The sequence below is a fragment of the Pleurodeles waltl genome, chromosome 4_2 (genome assembly GCF_031143425.1).
Source record: "Pleurodeles waltl isolate 20211129_DDA chromosome 4_2, aPleWal1.hap1.20221129, whole genome shotgun sequence".
Classification (NCBI taxonomy): Eukaryota; Metazoa; Chordata; class Amphibia; order Caudata; family Salamandridae; genus Pleurodeles; species Pleurodeles waltl.
Genome location: NC_090443.1, coordinates 47,493,124 through 47,512,672, shown reverse-complemented (window position 1 = coordinate 47,512,672; position 19,549 = coordinate 47,493,124). Strand labels below are relative to the sequence as shown.

The window sequence follows — 19,549 nt, the reverse complement described above, 5'->3', positions numbered from 1 at the left end:
CTGCCTTTATACAAAATGCACACAGTTATACCTGCCTCTCTGTCTCCTTTCAGTGTTGTGGGAAGGTGCTGGACCTGAGCAGCCTGTCTCTCGAAGGCATAGCAGTGGTCAACATTCCCAGCATGCACGGCGGCTCCAATCTTTGGGGTGAAACCAAAAAGCCACTGAGCGGTGTAGCAGGGAATCCTTCTGACAAGAACCAACCAGAAGCTGTTACAGACCCTGATATCCTCAAGTGCTGTGTTCAAGGTATGAAGGGCTAAAGAGAAAGGTCAAGGCACCACCTGGAATGTTGCAGAATGTCACTTAATGGAAAGTTGCACCCTATGATGAAGCATGTCACTGTCAAGTGGATGAGGGCAATTTTGACAATCCACTCGGGTTTCGTTATTAGTGGGTATTAATGACCCTTCTTAACTTTTACCTTCTTTTTTTCATGTGTGTTTTGGACCCCAGGCACACCACCCTGGTGATTAGGGAATCCAGAACCCAGAGAATCTCGTTATCTGATACATTAAATATACAGATATAGAGGATCCAGGCCAAAACGTCTGTCACCCCAGACATAAACCATATAGGGAATCCAGGGCCCAGTGCTTAATTTGTGCATATTGTTTCCAATGCTGAGCACCGGCACTTATTTTTGAGGGCCGGGGCTTATTCTTCTGCCTCAAGCATTTGCTGCGAGCAAAAGACACATATGGGAAAGACGGAGGAAGAGAAAAACGAAAAAGTGTCACAAAGGGAGAAAGTAGAAAGCTGCAAGAGTGAGCTGAAGGGGCAGGAGTGGCTGTAAATGGATTGAAGAGGCCAGAGATGGCTTCAGGATTACGCTTTCTCAGTATTCCATCCTCGCACATTTAAATGCAGCAGCCGCGTGTTTAAGAGGAAGGCTTTGGGCACCCGCACCTTTTTATTTACAAATTAAGCACTGCCAGGGCCCAGTCACTCTCCGCCCCCCCCCCCCCCCTAACTTAGGAATGGAATGTAAAGAAATGCCTGCTCCCAGTTAGCTCTTATTCCAATCATTAGCCAGAAAGAGCGGATTCAAGATTGCCTTCCATGGGGTGTGGCTTAAAAATTATGTGGTGCACTTTGCCTTTCCCAGGAGTGAACAACAGATTAATAGAACCCAAGCCTAACCACCATCATATTATCCTGTTACAACATCGATTTTAGGCGCACTTTTCCATATCAAGAAGCAACTGAAGGCTCCAGAGCTAAACGAGAAAAACCCTCATTAGTGCCCAAGTACAGCAATCTTGGAAATGTTCCTTGGTTAAGACAAAAGGGGCCTTTTAGGAAAGAAAAACACATTTGTTCACTCGACTTGGAAGGGATTCAGATGCAATTAAGTTGCAGGTGTTCCAAATAATGTTGTTATTAAACAAGCAATACTACTACCCCCTCTGGGCATGCTGAAGTGTTGGACAAAAGGCTTGATTCTGTTCCTGTCTTCACATATGGCCCAGGGCATTTGGCACAAAGCTTGATTTGTCTTGGACACAAAAACTCAGGGTTCTACACAAACAAATGGGCAGAAGGGACATACTTGAGGTTTTTAAAAAATGATGAATTTCACTGTGCAAAATATATTGCCTGGTTCACATTTATAGAGTTGCATTTTTCATAACAACGATGCGTAGATTGGTTATAAAAGCTTCCATTGCCATGGTACTTTGATATGAATGAAAATGACCCTTCATTCCTGGTGAAGAGCCAGATGCAATTCTAGATCCATCAGCAGAAGACACAAAAAACAAAACAAGGATATGTTATCTTCCTACTTGTTCATTGCCCAAAAAGTTTAATAAAACTAATAAATTCCACTCGATTTTCAGTGGGCATTCATATTTGACAAAAAATGAAAGTTGGTAGCATTCCAAAATGGCTGCCTCATCCTCTCACAGTGCGCGGCTTCAGAGACTCATCAAGCATTATAAAATGGAAGTTTCCTCTCCACAGTATTAGGAGTTCGCTGGTACAGTGACTTCGGTTTGATTTATATCGCCGTGGACCCTATGAGAAGATTAGCCCCCAAAAAAAGGGGAAAGAGAAAATGGCCAACGGCGGATAAACTATGCCTTTATATAAAAACCTAAACTGTGAAATACAAGTCTAAAGCAATGACAGTTCATTAGGGCTGTATAAAATACTCCCAACTGTGTACTTTAGCCAAGGGAGGCAGCAAGTCCATGATAAAAATAATAATGGGGAATTCGCCACACTTCCTCCTCAAATACCAGCATTGGATTTCCCAGGCTCAAAACAGGAGCCAACAGCAAGTTTTTCACTCGATGTACAAACGCTAAAGATAACCCATCAACATTATAAACACCACTGTGGAAAGCAAGCAGCTGGCAGGAGCGCGGCGGGCTTATTATCTGAGAAAACCCTCTTAAATTAAAGTCTTGTTGGACAGCTCCAAGATGGAGGTTTATAGGGCCCGTACAAGAAAAATAGAGCAAGAGTTCAACAAAATCAAGGCTAGTTAAAGGAACATAATGATAAAACTCAGGTGCAGCTATAAAATGTATCCACAGTTTAATAAACTTACGCACTAAGACACCGCAAACATGCTGTATAATAGCAGGATAACATTCAGTACCTGCCTGCAAGGGAAAGTTACATTTGAATATAGTCCAACCAGACAGAACCTCTTCAATACTCTTTTCAAGAACTAGCCTCAAGGAACCGCTGAGTTATATCCAAACGTGTAAGCACGTACCTATTTGCGATCAAGCAAATCCCAAAGTCCATATGGTAGCCCCATGAAAAGCACATGCACATGTTCAAGGCCAATTGAAGAAACCAACCTGAATGCAGTAATCCGCTCCATGGTTTCAAATTAACAAACTAAGCACTTCTGTGTGTTGCAGTCCAGATGTACTTGAGTTGTTACAGCTGAACTAACATTCCTGGATCAGTGATTTGTAAAAGAAGATCCTTGAACCTGAGCATTGCGTCTCTGGTAACGTGGGATAGCCTAGTTACCCCATGCATAGAAATTGGCCAAAATACACAGATCAGTGGTTAGAAGCTAGGTCACATGTGTCCAACAACCCCACGATTCACTGCTCTAGTTGGGAAAAAGGCTGGAAGATCCCACAAACAACCTTTTCGCCTGGTGCCTCTACACGCAACACACAGACCACAAGAGCTTAGTGAGGGTATGCCACTATATCACTCACAACCTCTGACACACCAAAGATCAGCAGAAGGTTTCTAGGCCCCTCCCTCCACCTCGTTCCATCCAGTGGAGCACCATCCATTGCACTAGCCACAACCCACAGCTTGCACACACAGAATGTCCAGTGAATGATCCCAAGACATACACCCCGCGAAAGCCCCACCAGCGGGGAGAACCACAGACTGCAGGAGACAGCTGCAACCAAAGTTCACAAGAGACCAAGTTTGAGGCAACAGCTCTGCTAATCAAAAATGTTATAATATTTCAGGAAGGTTGAAGGAGAGACCCATGTCAGGCTAAATGCTTTTCCTATCTATTCTTACAGAACTCCCTGACCAGTCTAACAGCTCTATTCTCCCATCTGCTTACAGATCTCAGCGATAAACGATTGGAGGTGGTGGGTCTGGAAGGAGTCATCGAGATGGGCCAGATTTACACCGGGCTGAAGAGCGCAGGCAGACGGCTGGCCAAGTGCTCAGAAATAACTATCCGGTAAGTATGTGGGCTCTCCCAGGCACTACTAAGCTGTGGGATTCACCTTGAGGCTTGGTGGGTGTTAGACCTGGTCCTTTTTGCAGGGTCATCCCCAAACTTTTTGCCTTCCTCCTCTTATTTTTCTGACCTCTTTTTTTGTTAGCTGTAGGACTCTAGCACTGATCAGCAGTGATAAAGTGCCCAAAGTACACGTGCTCTCCCTTCTAAACTTGATATGATTGGCTTACACCTGATGGGCACATTCAATTTACCTGCAAGTCCCTTGTACAGTGGTTTCCTTATACCCAGGGCCTGTAAATTAAATGCTACTAGTTGGTTTGCAGCGCCGCTTGCGCCACCCACAGAAGTAGCCTTTCAAACCTGTCTCAAGCCTGCAATTGCAGAGCCTGCGTGTGCAGTTTACCGCAACCTTGACTTGGGATGTCAAACTACTTGCCGAGGCCTAAACTGCCTTTTTGCTACACCTAAGTCACCACTAAGGTAGGCCCTAGATAGCCCTATGGGCAGAGTGCTGTGTCTGTAAAAGGTAGGACATATGTATTTGTGCTACTGCCCTAGTAGTAACGAACAGCCTATTTAGTTTCTCACTACTTCGAGTGCTGCTCCTCTCATAGGATCTCATTGGAAATGCCCTTGCATATGGCTAAGTGGTATTTTCTGATCTATGAGGGGTGGCATGGGCATGTTTGGTATGGTTGGAATGGTAGTAAGAAATACTGCTTACTGGTGTTAGTGGATTTTATATTACCATTGTAGAAATGACACTTTTAGAAAGTGGGCATTTCTCTGTGTTTACAACTCTGGTGCTTTTGCACCCTGACTCCAATCCACATCTGGGGTAGAGTGAAAGCTGGGCTTTGTGCATACTTTCCAGACAGCCAGCATAAAGGGGAGGGGCAGAGGTGTAATAGGAGTACATCTGCATACTGAATGGACTTCCTGGGATGGGAGAGGCAAGCGCACTTACATTTGTATAAGTTGTGTCCTGCCCTCACACAAGGGGCTCCTTTACCCCCGACTGATGTCTGAAGCCAGTGCTGGAGGAGAAATGGGACATTCCTGGAACCGGTTAGTGCTGGTTGGACCCCCCTCCCCACCTTTGTAAAGGCTGAGCAGAACGAGTACAAGTATAGGGGGTTATCCCACACATTTTTAGACACTGTGTGGACTTGGCACCAAATGCTGCTGTAAGGGACTACTAAGCCAGAAGGAGCCACCACTAGGACTAACCTGTGACCTGCTAGGTCACAAGGACTCCCACTTTACCTGCAAGGACCCAGATGTGCTGGCCTGCCACTGGCCCCCTGCATTTTCATTCTCACCAGTTGATCTCTCAGGGCTGGGTGGCGTGCCTTTCACTCTCTTGTTTCTTACTTGCTAGCGTGTGGTGAGTGCTTTCTTTGGAACTTCAGCATGAGCAGCCCAGCGTGGGATTAGCGCGTGGTCAATCGCTGCAGCCTACTTTCCTGAGAGCACATGGGTAGCACTGCTATTCTCAGCGAGTTGGCCCCCACCTTACCATGAAGAGGGGGTCGGAAAAAGAGGAGAACTTGACTGTGGGCAAACACGCCCCATCCTGTGCCCGCAGGGCACAGGCCGGCATCTATTTTAGTGCATACATCGCTGCCTAAAGGAGCACTGTGCAGAAGAGGGCGGGGACCTACAGAGAAGGGGGCAGCATTTTCCCGGGATGGTCCCCACTTGACGGAGAGGTCGCTCTGGGCCAGGCCCTCATGGCAATGGAGACAGACTTCTAGCGCTGCAATGGAGCCCAGATTGGCAACCTCCGTGTCAGAAAGGATTTCCTGAGGCTCTTCTGATCGGACCGCATTTCTCTTAGTAGGAGTGTGCTCTTACAGTCTGTGCAGTGGGTAGCTGAACTGTATTGGATGCCACATGCAGGAGCCTTGAAGAAAGGGATCCCACACTTCCTGGCCCCACCGGGGCCCTGGTGAGGCGGGGTATTGTCTACGTTGTGACCCCCGCGAGAGGAGTGGGGTCACTTTCCTACACATAGGAATTACCACACTGATTGTAAGAGGAGTGCAGGAGCTCCTATGCTGACGTGGTGGGTTTTCCCTCAGTGTACCCCTGGCAAAAGAAGCTCAGGTGCACTGTAGCCTCTGGGTGGAGGTGTTCATAATAATTACTTTAAGGCTCTGAATTCCCCCGATACGTGCTATGCCTTCATGATCCTTGTGTGCGGTGGGTGATGACCAGGAGTAATAGGTTGTACCCTTTTGTGGTGTAGTGATAGTTTCCACTGTCTACCCTACATGCATTGGGAGGGAGGAGTTACTGATGACCTTGGCCGGGGAAGAGTAATGTTTTATGACACTTGCAAAAATTGAAATGTTTTGTTTTATTGGCATTCATTGTCGCCTGCCATTAGGGGATGGTTCATCCTATATACAGTTACTCTTGTAATAATGCTGCTTGTGTTGCAGAATACTAGTAGCCTATGTGTTTACCTGACTCCTGCTTGCTTTCACAGAGTATTAGTAGCCTGTGTAATGTTCTTACAACTGCTTGTGTAGCTGGATATTACTGATACATGTTTTTGGTCTAATTATGTTTTTTGCACTACGGTTTATGTTTATATAACTTGTTGTGAAGTTTTCTTTATGGTGCATTTATTGGGTCACTTGTGTTGTGTGTGTTGTGCAAACGCTTTACACATTACCTCTGGGATAAGCCTCACTGCTCGTGCCAAGCTACCAAGGGGGTGAGCAGGGGTTATCTTGGAGGTGGAGCTCCCTTGCCCTGACTAGAGTGGTGGTCCCTGCCTGGCTGAGGTGCCTACCCTAGCCAACCAGGAACCCCATTTCTAACAGTGGGGCTGAAAGCTAAAGGCGTGCGGAGGACCTCTCTTTCCGAGACGCCGTGGTACAGTTGTTCTAGAGGCAGCCCTAGACTGGCGCCTTAAGTGGACCATGCAGCCAATGCTCCCCTCATTTTATAATGTATTTTCCCTAAAAGTTGAGACCCTACCTAACTTGGCAACCACAGACAGCACAATGATTCCACCTCTCAAAGCAGTGCTGAGTACCTGCACTTGTGTAATTTGAAAGGGAGAGTACCACTGGCATAACGAAACTAGCACCCCCCCCCCCCCCCCCCCCCTTTACCCTGGAGCGCAGGGCCTTTGTTACGCCACTGGAGAGTACCTGCACTTCTCAGCACTGATGCAACACTTTTAATGTCAGCACGGCTGCAATACTCTAGATGGGAGAAAAACGAGGCTTCTCAGGAGCGAACGGGTACCCCCTAGATAGTGAGTAGCACCAACTTTATATTTCCACTTAAAACTAAAACACTGCTCCAACGCACAAGGCAGCGACCTTCTCTGCCAGGCAGGCCGGCTGTGGGTCTCACTTTCCCGAACTCAAGGGACTATTTATCCTTCCTCTCAGGCTCAGGGGAGCGAAGGGGCTCCTTACAAGGGATAAGGGAGCTGAGGACATCTCTTCCTCAGTCCTAGGCATAGAGAATTCTGTGCCTCCGTTAATTAGCACATTTTATTCACTTTTGGTTTGCATTATTCCCTTGTTTTGACAGAACATCGAAGCACCTGCCCATGCAGATTGACGGGGAGCCGTGGATGCAGCCTCCTTGCACGGTAAGTACCGACTCTCAAATTACTTGGATCATACATTGCGTCTATTATAGAGTCGCATATTTTTCCACACCCCTGCCATCTAGTGGTTCTGTTCGAAATAACAAGAGTTTAAGACAATCCTTTTGGGTTGGGCTTTGTTTTAATGATTTCTTTATCTGCCGTTGCCTTCCTGATGGACAGAATCGGCTGCTCTTCAGTTTTCTTTTACATTTGGATTTTAGGGGAGGAGAGAACTCCAGATTATGGGTCTTGCAGCAAGACAGTTTCGTAGTCCTGTTGGCGTGAACTCACAGACTTTAAATGTGTGATTCCCTCTCGCCCCCACTCTTGTTTTTTTTTGTCAGCTGATTTTGAGCCAAGAAACGTTTTAAACGCCCACTCCCTACCTTGTTATGTTATGAACATTTATACCGCGCATAGCTACCCAAAGGCCTCCCAGCGCTTACGGGAAACCTTCAAAGACACAACCTGAGGAACTGGTACTAAAACAGCCAGGTTTTCAATAACTTCTGAAATGGAAGTTCTTGACTGGTTTGTCGTAGCATCAGGGGCAGTGTGTTCCACAGTTTAGAAACAAGATAAGTTAAAGATCTTCCTCTCAATTTAGCTTTTTCAATTCGAGGAGTGGATACAAGGGCAGCAGAAGAGGATCTCAGTTGCCTTGTAGGGACATAAAAAAAGGCTAAGGTTTTCAAAAGCGGTGGGCCTTTGCCATATAAGGCTCTGTGAATTTGGCAGAGAGATTTGTATTTTATCTTTTGCTCCACAGGGAGCCAATGCAAAGAGGATAGAGCAGAACTGGCCAATTTATAACTAAGTATTTTAAAAAGAAGTCGGTCAGCAGCGTTTTGAACCAGCTGAAGTTTTTTCACCACATATTTCGGTGCTGCAAGAAACCGAGTATTCCCATAGTCCAGGCGCAAAATTATTAGGGCCTGTATGATAAGCGTTTTTGCAGTGAAAGGGAGAATTTTTAGAATTTTCCTAAGCAATCTGAATAGCCCAAAACAGGATGAGGATATTATTTTTGCCTGATGCTCCATGGTTAGCCAAGGGTCTAGCCACATTCCTAAACTCTTAATTTTTCCCCGGCGTGGCGTGGGAGGGGAGGGGGGGGGGGGATTTCTCCCAATGGCCTGTGAACAGGAGAAACTAGGTTAGGATTTGCCTGGGCCTCCAAAAACAAACTCCGTCTTCCCTTCATTCAGCTTAGAGTCCAGCATCCACTTGGAGATCGCCTGCAGACAGGGAGTAAGTTGAGAAGCGAGGAAGTTCTGATCAGTGGAGAAAGAAACCACCAGCTAAGTGTCATCAGCATATGAAACAGGAAAGAGACCAAATGGTTCCACTATTTTAGCCAGTGGGCCCATATAAATGTTAAATAGTGTAGGGCTCAGAGAGGAGCCCTAGGGCACTCCCCAGCTGCTCCTAAAGCAGCTGGAGTAAAAGGACTGATCCAGCACTTGAAACAAACGTGCATCCAAGAATTATGCGAACCAGCGTACAGCATTTCCTGAAATTCCGCTTTCCCTCATTATTTGAAGTAGAATCCGATGGTTTACCGTATCGAAGGCGGCACTCAGATCTAATAACACTATTTCTGATGCCCTGCTCTGGTCCATGCGTTTCCTTGCTTCTTCAGTAACCGCAATCAGTGCGGACTCTGTATTGTGTAATAGTCTAAAACCCACCTGGGAGGGATGCAAAAGGTTGTTCTCCTCCAGAAACTTTGAGAGATGAGTATTGACATGTTTTTCCAGTATCTTGGCAAGGGTAGGAAGCATGGAAATTGGTCTGTAGTTATTAAGTGAGGCAGTGTCGAGATTGGGCTTTTTGATCAGTGGCTTTACAATTGCATGTTTCCATTGTGGGGGGGACGATGCCATCTGATAGTGATAGATTTAGTAACTCTCTTAAAACTGGTACTATGACGGAGGCCCCTAGTCCTAAAATTGAAGGCGGAGCCGGGTCCTGCGGGGAGCCAGACTTAAGTGTGGATATTACTGACAGAATAGTTTCAGAGGAAAGAGGGGGAATCTGCGTAAACCTTACGGGGCCCTTAAAGCCATGATCTTCTGTGGCTAGTGGATGGTGCCTGATTGACTGAAAGGCTGCATGAATATCCGCAATCTTTCCCTGAAAAATACAGCTAAAGCATTACTGTGTTCATGAGAGCCCTCTACAGCTTTGGTGTGCGCTTGGGGAATGGTGAAATCTTTTAAAATATGAAAGATTTCTTTTGACGAGTTAGAGCTCTGCTCAATTTTCTCTGCATAGTATGTGCTTTGCGCTTTTTTAACTTCGGCATGAAATCTTCAGATCGCCTTCCTATATTCATCCTTGGAGGGAATATCATAGGTTTTCCTCCATTTCCGCTCAAGCTGCCTACATTCCCTCTTTATCATTCTCAAGTGGGTGGAAATCCAGGGGGCACTTTTTTTTTAATGACCCCTTGGCCTGGATGTAAATGGAAGGATTATGTCTAAGCTTTCCCTGATCCAATTGTTAAATAAGTCTGATGAAGTGGATAAATTCCCATCCAAGGTGGGAATGGATTTATCCAAAATGGATATCCATTCTTCTTCATATCCTGAGCTTATGCCAGCGCCTATACAATTGTGTAATGCTTTTGGGAGGTTTATCAAATCCTTGGACAGGGAGGGAAAAAGGAATTAGAAAGTGGTCCGACCAAATCAATGGGGTGGGGGCAGAACCGTTAATTCGGTTAGGTTACTAAAAACTATGTCAATAGTGTCACCTTTGGTGTGGGTAGGACCATCTATTCGTTGGGTGAGGTCTAAGGCTTCCATATCAGAAAGCTTTATCCTGATCCTCTGCATGAATATTGAAATCACCCAGGAGTGTGAAATTTGACTTACTACATGTTAGTTCCGCCACCTGCTCTGATAGTGGATGAAGAAAATGCTGAGCTGGGCTGGGGAGGGGGTACAATAGAGCCCCTGAAAAACCTGTATTGGGTGTTTATACGAAAAGGAAAAAACATGCTCTCACAGTCAGCCAGGTTGAGGGGATAAGTGGTGACCTGTACTGGATCCCTAACTATGATGGCAACCCCCTTCCCCGAGCCTCTATCCTGCCTTAGTATAGATATTCTTTAGGGAGGGCCAGGTTGATGTCAGGCACACACCCTTCATGAAGCCATGTTTCCCTTAGAACAGAGCTATGGGTTTCAATTCATTAAGTAACAGATGAATGTCCAGTTTGTGTGCGGCTAATGATCTGCAATTTGTCATGAGAAATAGATTCTGTGAGGAATCCTCTGATAGTCGTAGTTCTGGTAACTTAACTGCAGGGGTCTCAAACCCCTTCTAGGCAGAGTTGTGGTGTCCCGGACCTCAGCTTGCTCATTACGTTTAGAGCAGCTGCTTTCCGGTCACAGAGAATGGAGGAACTCAGCCTCATATTATTCTCCTGGTAGTAGGAAGGCCAGGGTCACTGGCCCCTGGGACCGGTCGGGCCCAGACGGGCTTGCCTTTGGCGCGCCCGTAACATAGCTGCCTTTATTTGATCTGATTCCAGGAGGATCAGACGGCTAGCCCACTGACCTACAAAGATGGCGGCTAAGAAAAGTGCCCCCGAGAAGGATAAAATATGGCCACCGTCTCAGAGACTCGAGATCCGCAGGCCACACACTTTCCTGGCCACAGATGATCAGGGCCTGTTTGAGTGCCTTAAGTGAGGCAGCTGTGATTGCCAGTCCAAGTAGTTCAAAGAAGGGTGATTTAGTTTGACGTGACATGTAGATGATGTGCAATAAAATACTTCTGGTAAGGACCCTGTGGCGTCTTAGAGCTCACCACCATATAAATGACACAGACACTCGGATGATGGCACTGTACTCTGAACCCGGGAGGGATACGTCCCAGCCTTTTTATTAACTCCTTGATGTCCAACGTATGCTAAACAAAACAACCCTAAATTGTAGGCAGTGCTTAATTTGAGCCAGTCGGGTCATCCACTGGCACTCATATTTGGGTGCCAGCCCTTATTTTCCTGCATCATACATTACCCAAAAGCAAAAGAGGGGGAAAACATACACTGCGGAAAGACTGGGGAAGAGAAGTATGGAAAAACCATCACAAAGGCAGGAAGGATGAACCTACAAGAGTGAGATACAGTGGCAGCAAGTATCTGGTAGTGGATTAAGAGGCACGATGTGGGTTCAAGACTATGTAGGCCTAGTATTTGGCGTGTAATTGTACCAGCTGTAGGCTTCTGATCAGAGTTTTGGGCACGGCACTCATTCTTTTACAAATTAGGCACTGAATCTAAGGCATCATGGATGACACCACAGTGTGTTGCCTTGTACCAGAGCATTCTGCAGTCCTCCACCTCAAGAACCCGCTTCTTAAAGATTACAGGAGTCTTTTCAGGATTTTTTTGTTTTTTTTTTAAAAAAGGGTTCCAACTCGCTTTCGCCGAATGGTTCCTAGGGCCTATATTTTTTTTCTTGCTTCAATATATACACAACCTTTAAAGTTTAAGCCATTTGGTTTTATGTTGCTGGCACTACAAACTTTTAATTCTATTTTACTGAAGGTAGCATGAAGACATTACTTACTGACATTACATAAGTGAAACCGAAATTGTCAAACTTGGCTAGTTTGATTTCAAATGTGCCTTGGTCCTCTAGACTGGACAAGGAGTTAATAAACTTTGAGTGGATGGATGCCAGGTGAATAAGTGTGTTTGTACAACCAGGGAAGGTAGGCTAATTTTACCACAGGAACGTTCTGGTTTGTGCAAAATTGGTGATCAGATCAATTAACATCCATCAATTGTGAGCATATGCCACAACGATAAAGGTGGGAACAATAAAAATCTCTGCACACAAAGCCAGGCATACAGTTGAGGAGACCCTTTAGAAGTTCCTTTTGAAGCTGCCTTCTACCCATACTTGGTGGTCCATCAAATGGATCAGATATATCCAAGATTGTTAGGTCTAAGATGAAAATGTATATCCACTGAGTGAAAGGGTGAGAGGATTAAAGGAGCAAAGCATAGCTGATCAGAATATACCAGATGTGCTAGGGTGAAGGGAAAGGTTGAATAATTGTGGCACTTCAAGATGTCTGCAGATATCTAAAAAGATATGGATTGGTCACCTCACGCACTGGTTATTATGGCATACATCATTGGTGACCTATCCCCACCAAGATAGGATAGTACCACCGTGGCAGACAATGACTGAGCAGTATTTCAGATAAATTGTGCCGATAGTAGGGATCCAGATTTTGTTTTTGGCCAAAAAAAAATATATATATCTCTTGGGGTATAGCCCTCAGGTTTTTCCACTTAAGGGTGGGATACCTATGTATGATTAAAGCAATCTATAGTATGGACGTCAAATGAAGATGAATTATAATAAATCTTTCATCTAGCTAACATGTTTCTGCCTTCATCCATCCCCAAATGTGTCATCTGCCTTCATAAGGGCTTTAGTTTAGTATCCCTGCCTATTTTGCATTCATTCCACGCATCACACAAACTGGAATACAAAATAGTTATTCAACCTACTTGGTTAAATTTGGCACCTTTGCTTTGGGTTACTTTTGTGTCCAGGACCGTGGAGGGGGCCTGTAGCCATACGCTCAAAGGGCTCAAGTAGCAATTTATCTACAGGTCCCTCATCATTCCGATGGTGGTAAAAGCACTGGTGATAAATCAAACCAAGTAGGTTAAATAACGATGTAGTATTCCATAGTGTGGTTGCATGTAAAATAGGCAGGGATACTAAACTAATAAAAGTACTGCTAAGTACGTAAATATGGATGGTGATTCATAATTCATTATGCCGCGTTGTACGGTGTTAATCTTATCTAGGGTATTCAGCAGTGACACCTCCCCTCTCCCCCCATCCTCCTCCTCCCCCCCCCCCCCCCAAAAAAAAAAACTGGTTCCCTGCTGTTATCCAGTCTAAGTTATCTAAGCTCCACACCTGCCTTGGTGTGGAGAGGGCAGCACCAATGATGAAGCATGCCACAGTAACCAGTGCAAGGGGTGACCTATACATATCTTTTTTGGATGCCTGCAGACCTTTTGAGCGAGAATTATTCAGCCCTTCTTTGACTCCAGCACCTTTCGGTGTAGTAGAAGATGAAAATGACCCCATGAGGTTGACAGTTGCTTACTTCTTGTTAAGCAAGGCTTGTTTTAGTAAGATGATTTGAGCTAACCAGGACTAAAAGGATGACCACGACAATTGAAGCAATGAGACATGGTCGTCACTAAAGGATAGTCCATTCAAACTGAAAAATTAGTTCGATGTGCATGTGCCAAGTAAAATTCACAACATTAAGGATGTAGAGAGGGCAAGTAGCAGCTCGGAGTCCTTGGGTGCCTCTCTTCTCTGCATGCTTTGTACTGGGTATGATCCATTCACAAAATTACGTCTAGAGCGTCTGCACACAAAACACCAGCGGGCGTGGAAGAATGGCTGAGCATGTACTGTCTGAAGGAAGAGAAGCAGCTTTGCATCAAGGGCGAATTTGACCCAACTTCAATCACTAGCTCAAGTCTCTCAAAACAGAAAGATTAGATATCATTGCCTAGACTCACATTGGGCACCATTTAGACCCAGGCGCTGAACACAACCTTAGTTATTCTTATTACATCCGGCCACTGCATTACCAGCATCCATCAACTCTCAGAAGTGCTAAGAGGAAGCTGCACACTGTGGCTACCTCAAGAGTCATAAAGCACCATTAGGAAAACATTCAAATCAGTAAGAAATAAACCCAGCAAACAGTGTAACTGACCGATCTAGGCACAAATACGTTGGCAGATTTAGTTAGCCTCTGAGACTAATAGCACAGACTAGGTGAAATGTATAGGGCCACTGCTTCAATATACTTTTTCTATGGGCATCAAAACAAGATGTTGGGCAAGCAGCCCCTCAATGTGTATATACGTACATTAACTATCGCCCTCCACTCTAGGGTGCCACTTGTTAGTCTGTGCAAAGCATCTTGTCTCTTTACCAAGTTAACATGTAGAGAAATTACATACTTTTAAAGCTCCTGGTGGTATAGACAGTCTAGCACTTCAGCCACCCTGTGAGGGCTGAAACATTACCACATTCGCAGAACAAACGTATGGCAGAAAAATCACCCCCAAAGCCCTTCCTCTTGACTATTAAGCTTTTGAAAGAAAAGCAATGCATCTGACCCAACAGGTGGTTAGGAATATGCACAGTATCTGAATTTATACAATACATAGTTACAGTAAAGTACCTTTTTCTCAGGCACCCTCAGTTTCAGCGGACTGTAGATTACTCAAGCAAGCCTTGGAGAACGAGTAGAGTACAAGAGGATCTCTGAAATTCTCAAGTGGCCTCACTACTAAATAAACTCATTATAGATCAGTTGTCAAATCTTTTCATGGAGCGCTCTGCTGTTTGGCAGAATAAAGTGAGCAGGACTTCATATACCATAGGTAACATTCGACATTCATTTCTTATTCGTGTTCCTAAGCTAGGTGGGTTAAACGAGACTATCCCAAGTAGACCCTGCCTTGGGAAAATGTTATTCTAGCTTTACACGTTTTTCCTCTTATTGCATTGTTCTCCATTCTGCTTAAAACTACATGCCGTTGGCATACAGATGCTTTTAGACTGTCCCCAGTGCTTATTTTTGCACAGGATCACGGATTGGACCAATCCACGGGGTGGCGGTAGGGAGCATTGGTGGTCTTTCCCCCCCTTTATACTACCCCCCTCCGTGGTGCACTGCTGCATACAGCACCCCAATATAACCATGCTGGAGTTCAGAAGGTGAATGAGCATTACAGATTCCTTTACTTTTTTTTCCCCTCTTTTAACATTTGCTGTGCTTCTGAGAGAAGTGAAGTGTCAGGCAATTAATTCAGGCAAAGGGCTATTTATTCTTTTAAAAGGAAAACTGGTGTTTACTTTAACTAAAAAGAAAGATTATGGGAACTATGTGGCAATCTTGCAGGGATGCAGTAAGTAATTTCTAACACTTAAAATGTTAATGCCTGTAAATTAACTGTACAAATGTTTCAGACTATAGCCGCAATTTGGAAAGAACAAATGAAACACGTTAATTTGAACTGTAGTGGAAATAGATTAACAGGTTCAAAATAAATCAGGGCATGTTTATATCTTGAAACCTAATTTCCACACATTAGTGTTTTTATCATATAAAGAAAAAACTGCCTGTGCAAATCGAAAGGCCATTTCAATGACAAAAAGTGATATATATAAAATACTACATTACCATGCTCAAGTAACTCATTTGCAAAAGAGTTTTCCAAAACAAGCACCACCAACTACATACTGAACCCTTACTACTGTCCTGCAGAATACATTTGGAACACACGTTTTGCATGACACTTGGAATTTCTACAACCAGTGTCAATGTTGCATCATAGATAGGACCTTCCCTCCCACTTCCCACCCACCCCCCTTTCTCTGAATTGCCCCAGCACTTCTGGCATACGGTGCAGATGCCAACTGATACAGGAAGATAATGTTATTTAAGAGAATACTGTGTTTTTAGGTTAAAGCTGCTCACCCCCTACACCTCAGTTAGAAGGGCAAGTGAAGGCATAAGCTTTCTAAAAACAGAATCAGGGGCATTGGCAATCCAGTTTGTGGGTTTTGGCCTGTAAACAGACCACATGGCAAGTTACCTTCCAATAAAACAAAAAACGATCACAAACCAACTACTCACCCTTCTGATTCCTAGTCAGACATCCAAAGCACCACAGGTAGCAGGTCTTACAGGTAACACATTGGCTCTCCAATCCATAGGAGAACATTTAGCAGAGGATCAAATCTCAGAATTTAAAATTGAGTTACATGATTGCCAGAACGATTAATTATTTTTGTTGCTTCTATTCTAGATCAAGATCAGCCACAAGAATCAGGCTCCAATGCTGATGGGACCACCACCAAGGTCATCCAGCTTCTTCTCACTAAAGTGAGGCCTCAACAAGACCCTACAAAACCAAAGGACAATGCTGTGTTTGGTCCTCAATGCAGATGGCGATCCAGCCAGCACTAGGGGCAGGGAGGAACCAATCGGTACATTAATGTTTTGAGGTCCGCAGACTAGCTTCCCTTGGAATACTACCCTTCCTGCACCACTTGACTTGCAATGGAGTGACTTGCCTTTGTGCACCCACCTTATTACAGCCAGGGGAAACCAAAAGGATTGGAATTGTAAGATTTTTGCCCTCTTGGACAGCTCGACAGCACAGCTATTTCAGGTGTTCCTCTTTAATTTATGAAGGAAGATACCACTGTGTTTGCATTTTTATCCAAATTTTAGATATATATATATATATATATATATATATATATAAGGTCTGCTTGCACGACGAGGTTTGCCAGAGCAGAGTGCATGTGGTTGGCTTTTATATTGGACTGGTCTGCTTGTTGGAAGAGAGCAACAAACTAAATGTTAAGACAGACTTGTGTAATCCATGGATCGATCTGGGCCTTCCATCAGACAGATTAATCCATGATGGTGCAACAGTGACCTTTTAGCCATCAACAGAGGAAGGAATTCCCATCCAAGCAGCCTTCCCCGGTACAAAGGCAATTAGACCTCGTTCGGATTTTCTATATCTGAGTTGAGATCAGACATTGTGCCACTACCTAAATCAGTGTCACCTCCAACAGGCGGAGTGCAGGATACAAACGTGCATGTTTCAGGAAGTATACCTGCATTATCATCCACTGTAGGTTAATTATAGAACCATTTGCAAGGTAACAGAAGGTGCTGCTGAAGCATGTGTATCCGTACTGCAGGTACCCCGTCTAGGATGATGTCCTCACCAGTTGGTATTATACACAGGAACAAGACGAATGCACCATCGGCATTGCAGCTAAAGAACCCAGACTTTTCAACGTGTGGTTAAAGGCCCTGCATCCAGGTGGCAACTCCAAAGAAAGTGAGCATGATTTATTTTACAGAACCCACACCGCTGCCATTCTGAAGCAGCCCCTTGCAGTGGGCAAGTGGGAAAGGTGGTGGGGAAAATCAGCTACAACTAGATGCCAGTATATAATATATATAATTTGTTCTCACCTTCCAAAATCACTGGATAAGAATCACTTTAAAGTGCTGTTTTACACTGAGCCTTAAGTGGTTCTTCAGTAACATCTTCCGCACAGAGACATTAGGTTAAATCTCACCTCCTTCCATAGATGCTGGAAGAGACACGACGGCTATGGGGATCGGGGGGTAAACTATCATGCTTGATGGCTATATTGGCAGCTGTAACGCAGGTAGCCATAGGACCAATACATTCTCCTGTGAGCAGACGCTAGGACAGAGCCTTAAGCAGATTGTGCTGGCTCAGTTTTGACATTCACATCTGTAATGCTGCAAAAGGCAGGCAACTCCTGACGGACTAGCTGACCATTTGTTTAGATAACCCAATCATGTGTAGCAGACTTGCAAATGCAGGTTTGTGTCAGTGTTTCACCCATCCACAGTTTACCTGGTTGAACACCTTGAGTGCATCAGCAGTAACTTTGCCCACTGTTGCAGCTTGCCATGCCAGTCATGAGTGTTTCAGATGTCCCAGTGAATGGGTTAAAGTTGCACAGAAGAATGCCAGTGTAGACCACAGTCGTTCCTTCCACCACCGAACAGTCTGCTACAGCAGTGCGTGAACATGCAGCTCTGCAACCGAAGAGCAAATACTACGTCACTTTCCACTAGTTTCATCACCTTCAAGTAGAGGAATGCGTCCCATACTCTAAAGACCGCCCCGCTTCTTAATCTCTGCCCAGAAAGCTAAACCCAGAGTCCTGCCAGGATTAAACGTCCAGGCACTCCTACTAAACAAGTCTTCTGCTGTTGTGTAGGCACTGCAGAACTGTTACAAGTTATCCACAGTAGTCACTTGAGGGGCCTAGCAAAACTGCTACAAGAGGCTGCTGGTGCATCCTTTCTGCAGTTCCTCTTCTGTAGTAAGGGCTGTTAACAGAGCGTCCACCGCTGCAGACTGTTGTACATATTCTTTGAATCATCACGTGAACTGCTCCAGATACTGTATTCCTTACAAGCCACAGTGACATGAAGTGCCTCGAATAAAGAAATGTTATTTATACATTTGTGTCATGCTGGATTCCTGTAACTTTATTTTTTGGGGGGGGGGGGGGGGGGGGGGGGGGGGGGGGGGGTGTTGTGTTTGTGTAGTTGCCTTGCGCCTGAAATCAGAATGGGTTCTGGGTAAATGCAGTGAACTGCCTTTTAGGCCACAATGCACTAGAGCAGGCTTCTCCAACGAGTAGCTAAGTAGCAACTGGAGCTTTTAGTTAAATTAATAAAAAGGTATACCAAAATTGAAAGCATGTTTGAGGAGAAAATTTGCACATTTCCAGAACAGATAATACTAACCTTTGAAGAAAAAGTGGTTGAATTCCCGATTTAATTTCCCATTCAACCATTGAGTAGGTTGACAATCATAAGTTATTTCAACACCAAGATACGCTTGAGGATGAATGTTTGCTTTACACTATATTGTGTGTTCGATGGCATGTGTAGCTGCAGATACACATGCTGTGCATTATCCTGCCATCTAGTGTTGGGCTCGGAGTGTTACAAGTTGTTTTTCTTCAAATAAGTCTGAGTCAACAAGACTGAGGGACTCCTCCCTTTCGGCTCCATTGCGCATGGGCGTCGACTCCATCTTAGATTGTTTTCTTTCCGCCATCGGGTTCGGACATGTTCCTCTTCGCTCTTTCGAAATCCGGAAAGTTAGATAATTATCAAAAAATTAGACAGTATTGTTTGCGCTCAGTACCGGTTTAGTGTTAGGAATTAAAACACCGATTGTAGAAGTGCTCCGGTGGCCCTTCGGGGCTTCTACTCTTCAGCGGGGCCTGGTCGGCTCGACCCGCGTCCATCGTCCAAACTCATGGACCGGACCCCCTTCCGCTTCTGCCCGAATTGCCATGCTAAGTATCCTTACACAGGACCAACACTTGGTCTGTAATCTGTATCTATCACCGGAACACAGGGGAGAATACTTGCGAGGCCCGTCGGGCATTTCGATCGAAGAGCCAGAAGACTTCAGATGGCTTCGGACACCAGCCGAACAGATAGACGTCGAGGAAGAGGAGAGAATCGCCATTCAAGGATTGGACGACTCCGAAAGTGAGCAGCCGAAGGCACAAAAAAACAAAAATAACACAAACAAACCTGAGTAAACCTGCCCCGGCCAAGCTCCACTCCAAGATTATAAAG

General features: G+C 45.0%; 1 protein-coding gene across 5 annotated transcripts in view; it reads left to right on the top strand.

The window, feature by feature from the left end:
- Positions 1 to 16,641, top strand: part of DGKA (diacylglycerol kinase alpha) — a 271,946-nt gene extending 255,305 nt beyond the window's left edge. For all 5 annotated transcript variants that reach the window (XM_069230603.1, XM_069230602.1, XM_069230599.1 and 2 more), the window contains 4 exons: positions 54 to 249; positions 3,562 to 3,682; positions 7,244 to 7,304; positions 16,191 to 16,641. In XM_069230603.1, coding sequence (XP_069086704.1) covers positions 54 to 249; positions 3,562 to 3,682; positions 7,244 to 7,304; positions 16,191 to 16,271 — 459 coding nt within the window. In that variant the 3' untranslated portion in view covers positions 16,272 to 16,641. The remainder of the gene's footprint in view (positions 1 to 53; positions 250 to 3,561; positions 3,683 to 7,243; positions 7,305 to 16,190) is intronic.
- The last annotated feature ends 2,908 nt before the right edge of the window (positions 16,642 to 19,549 follow it).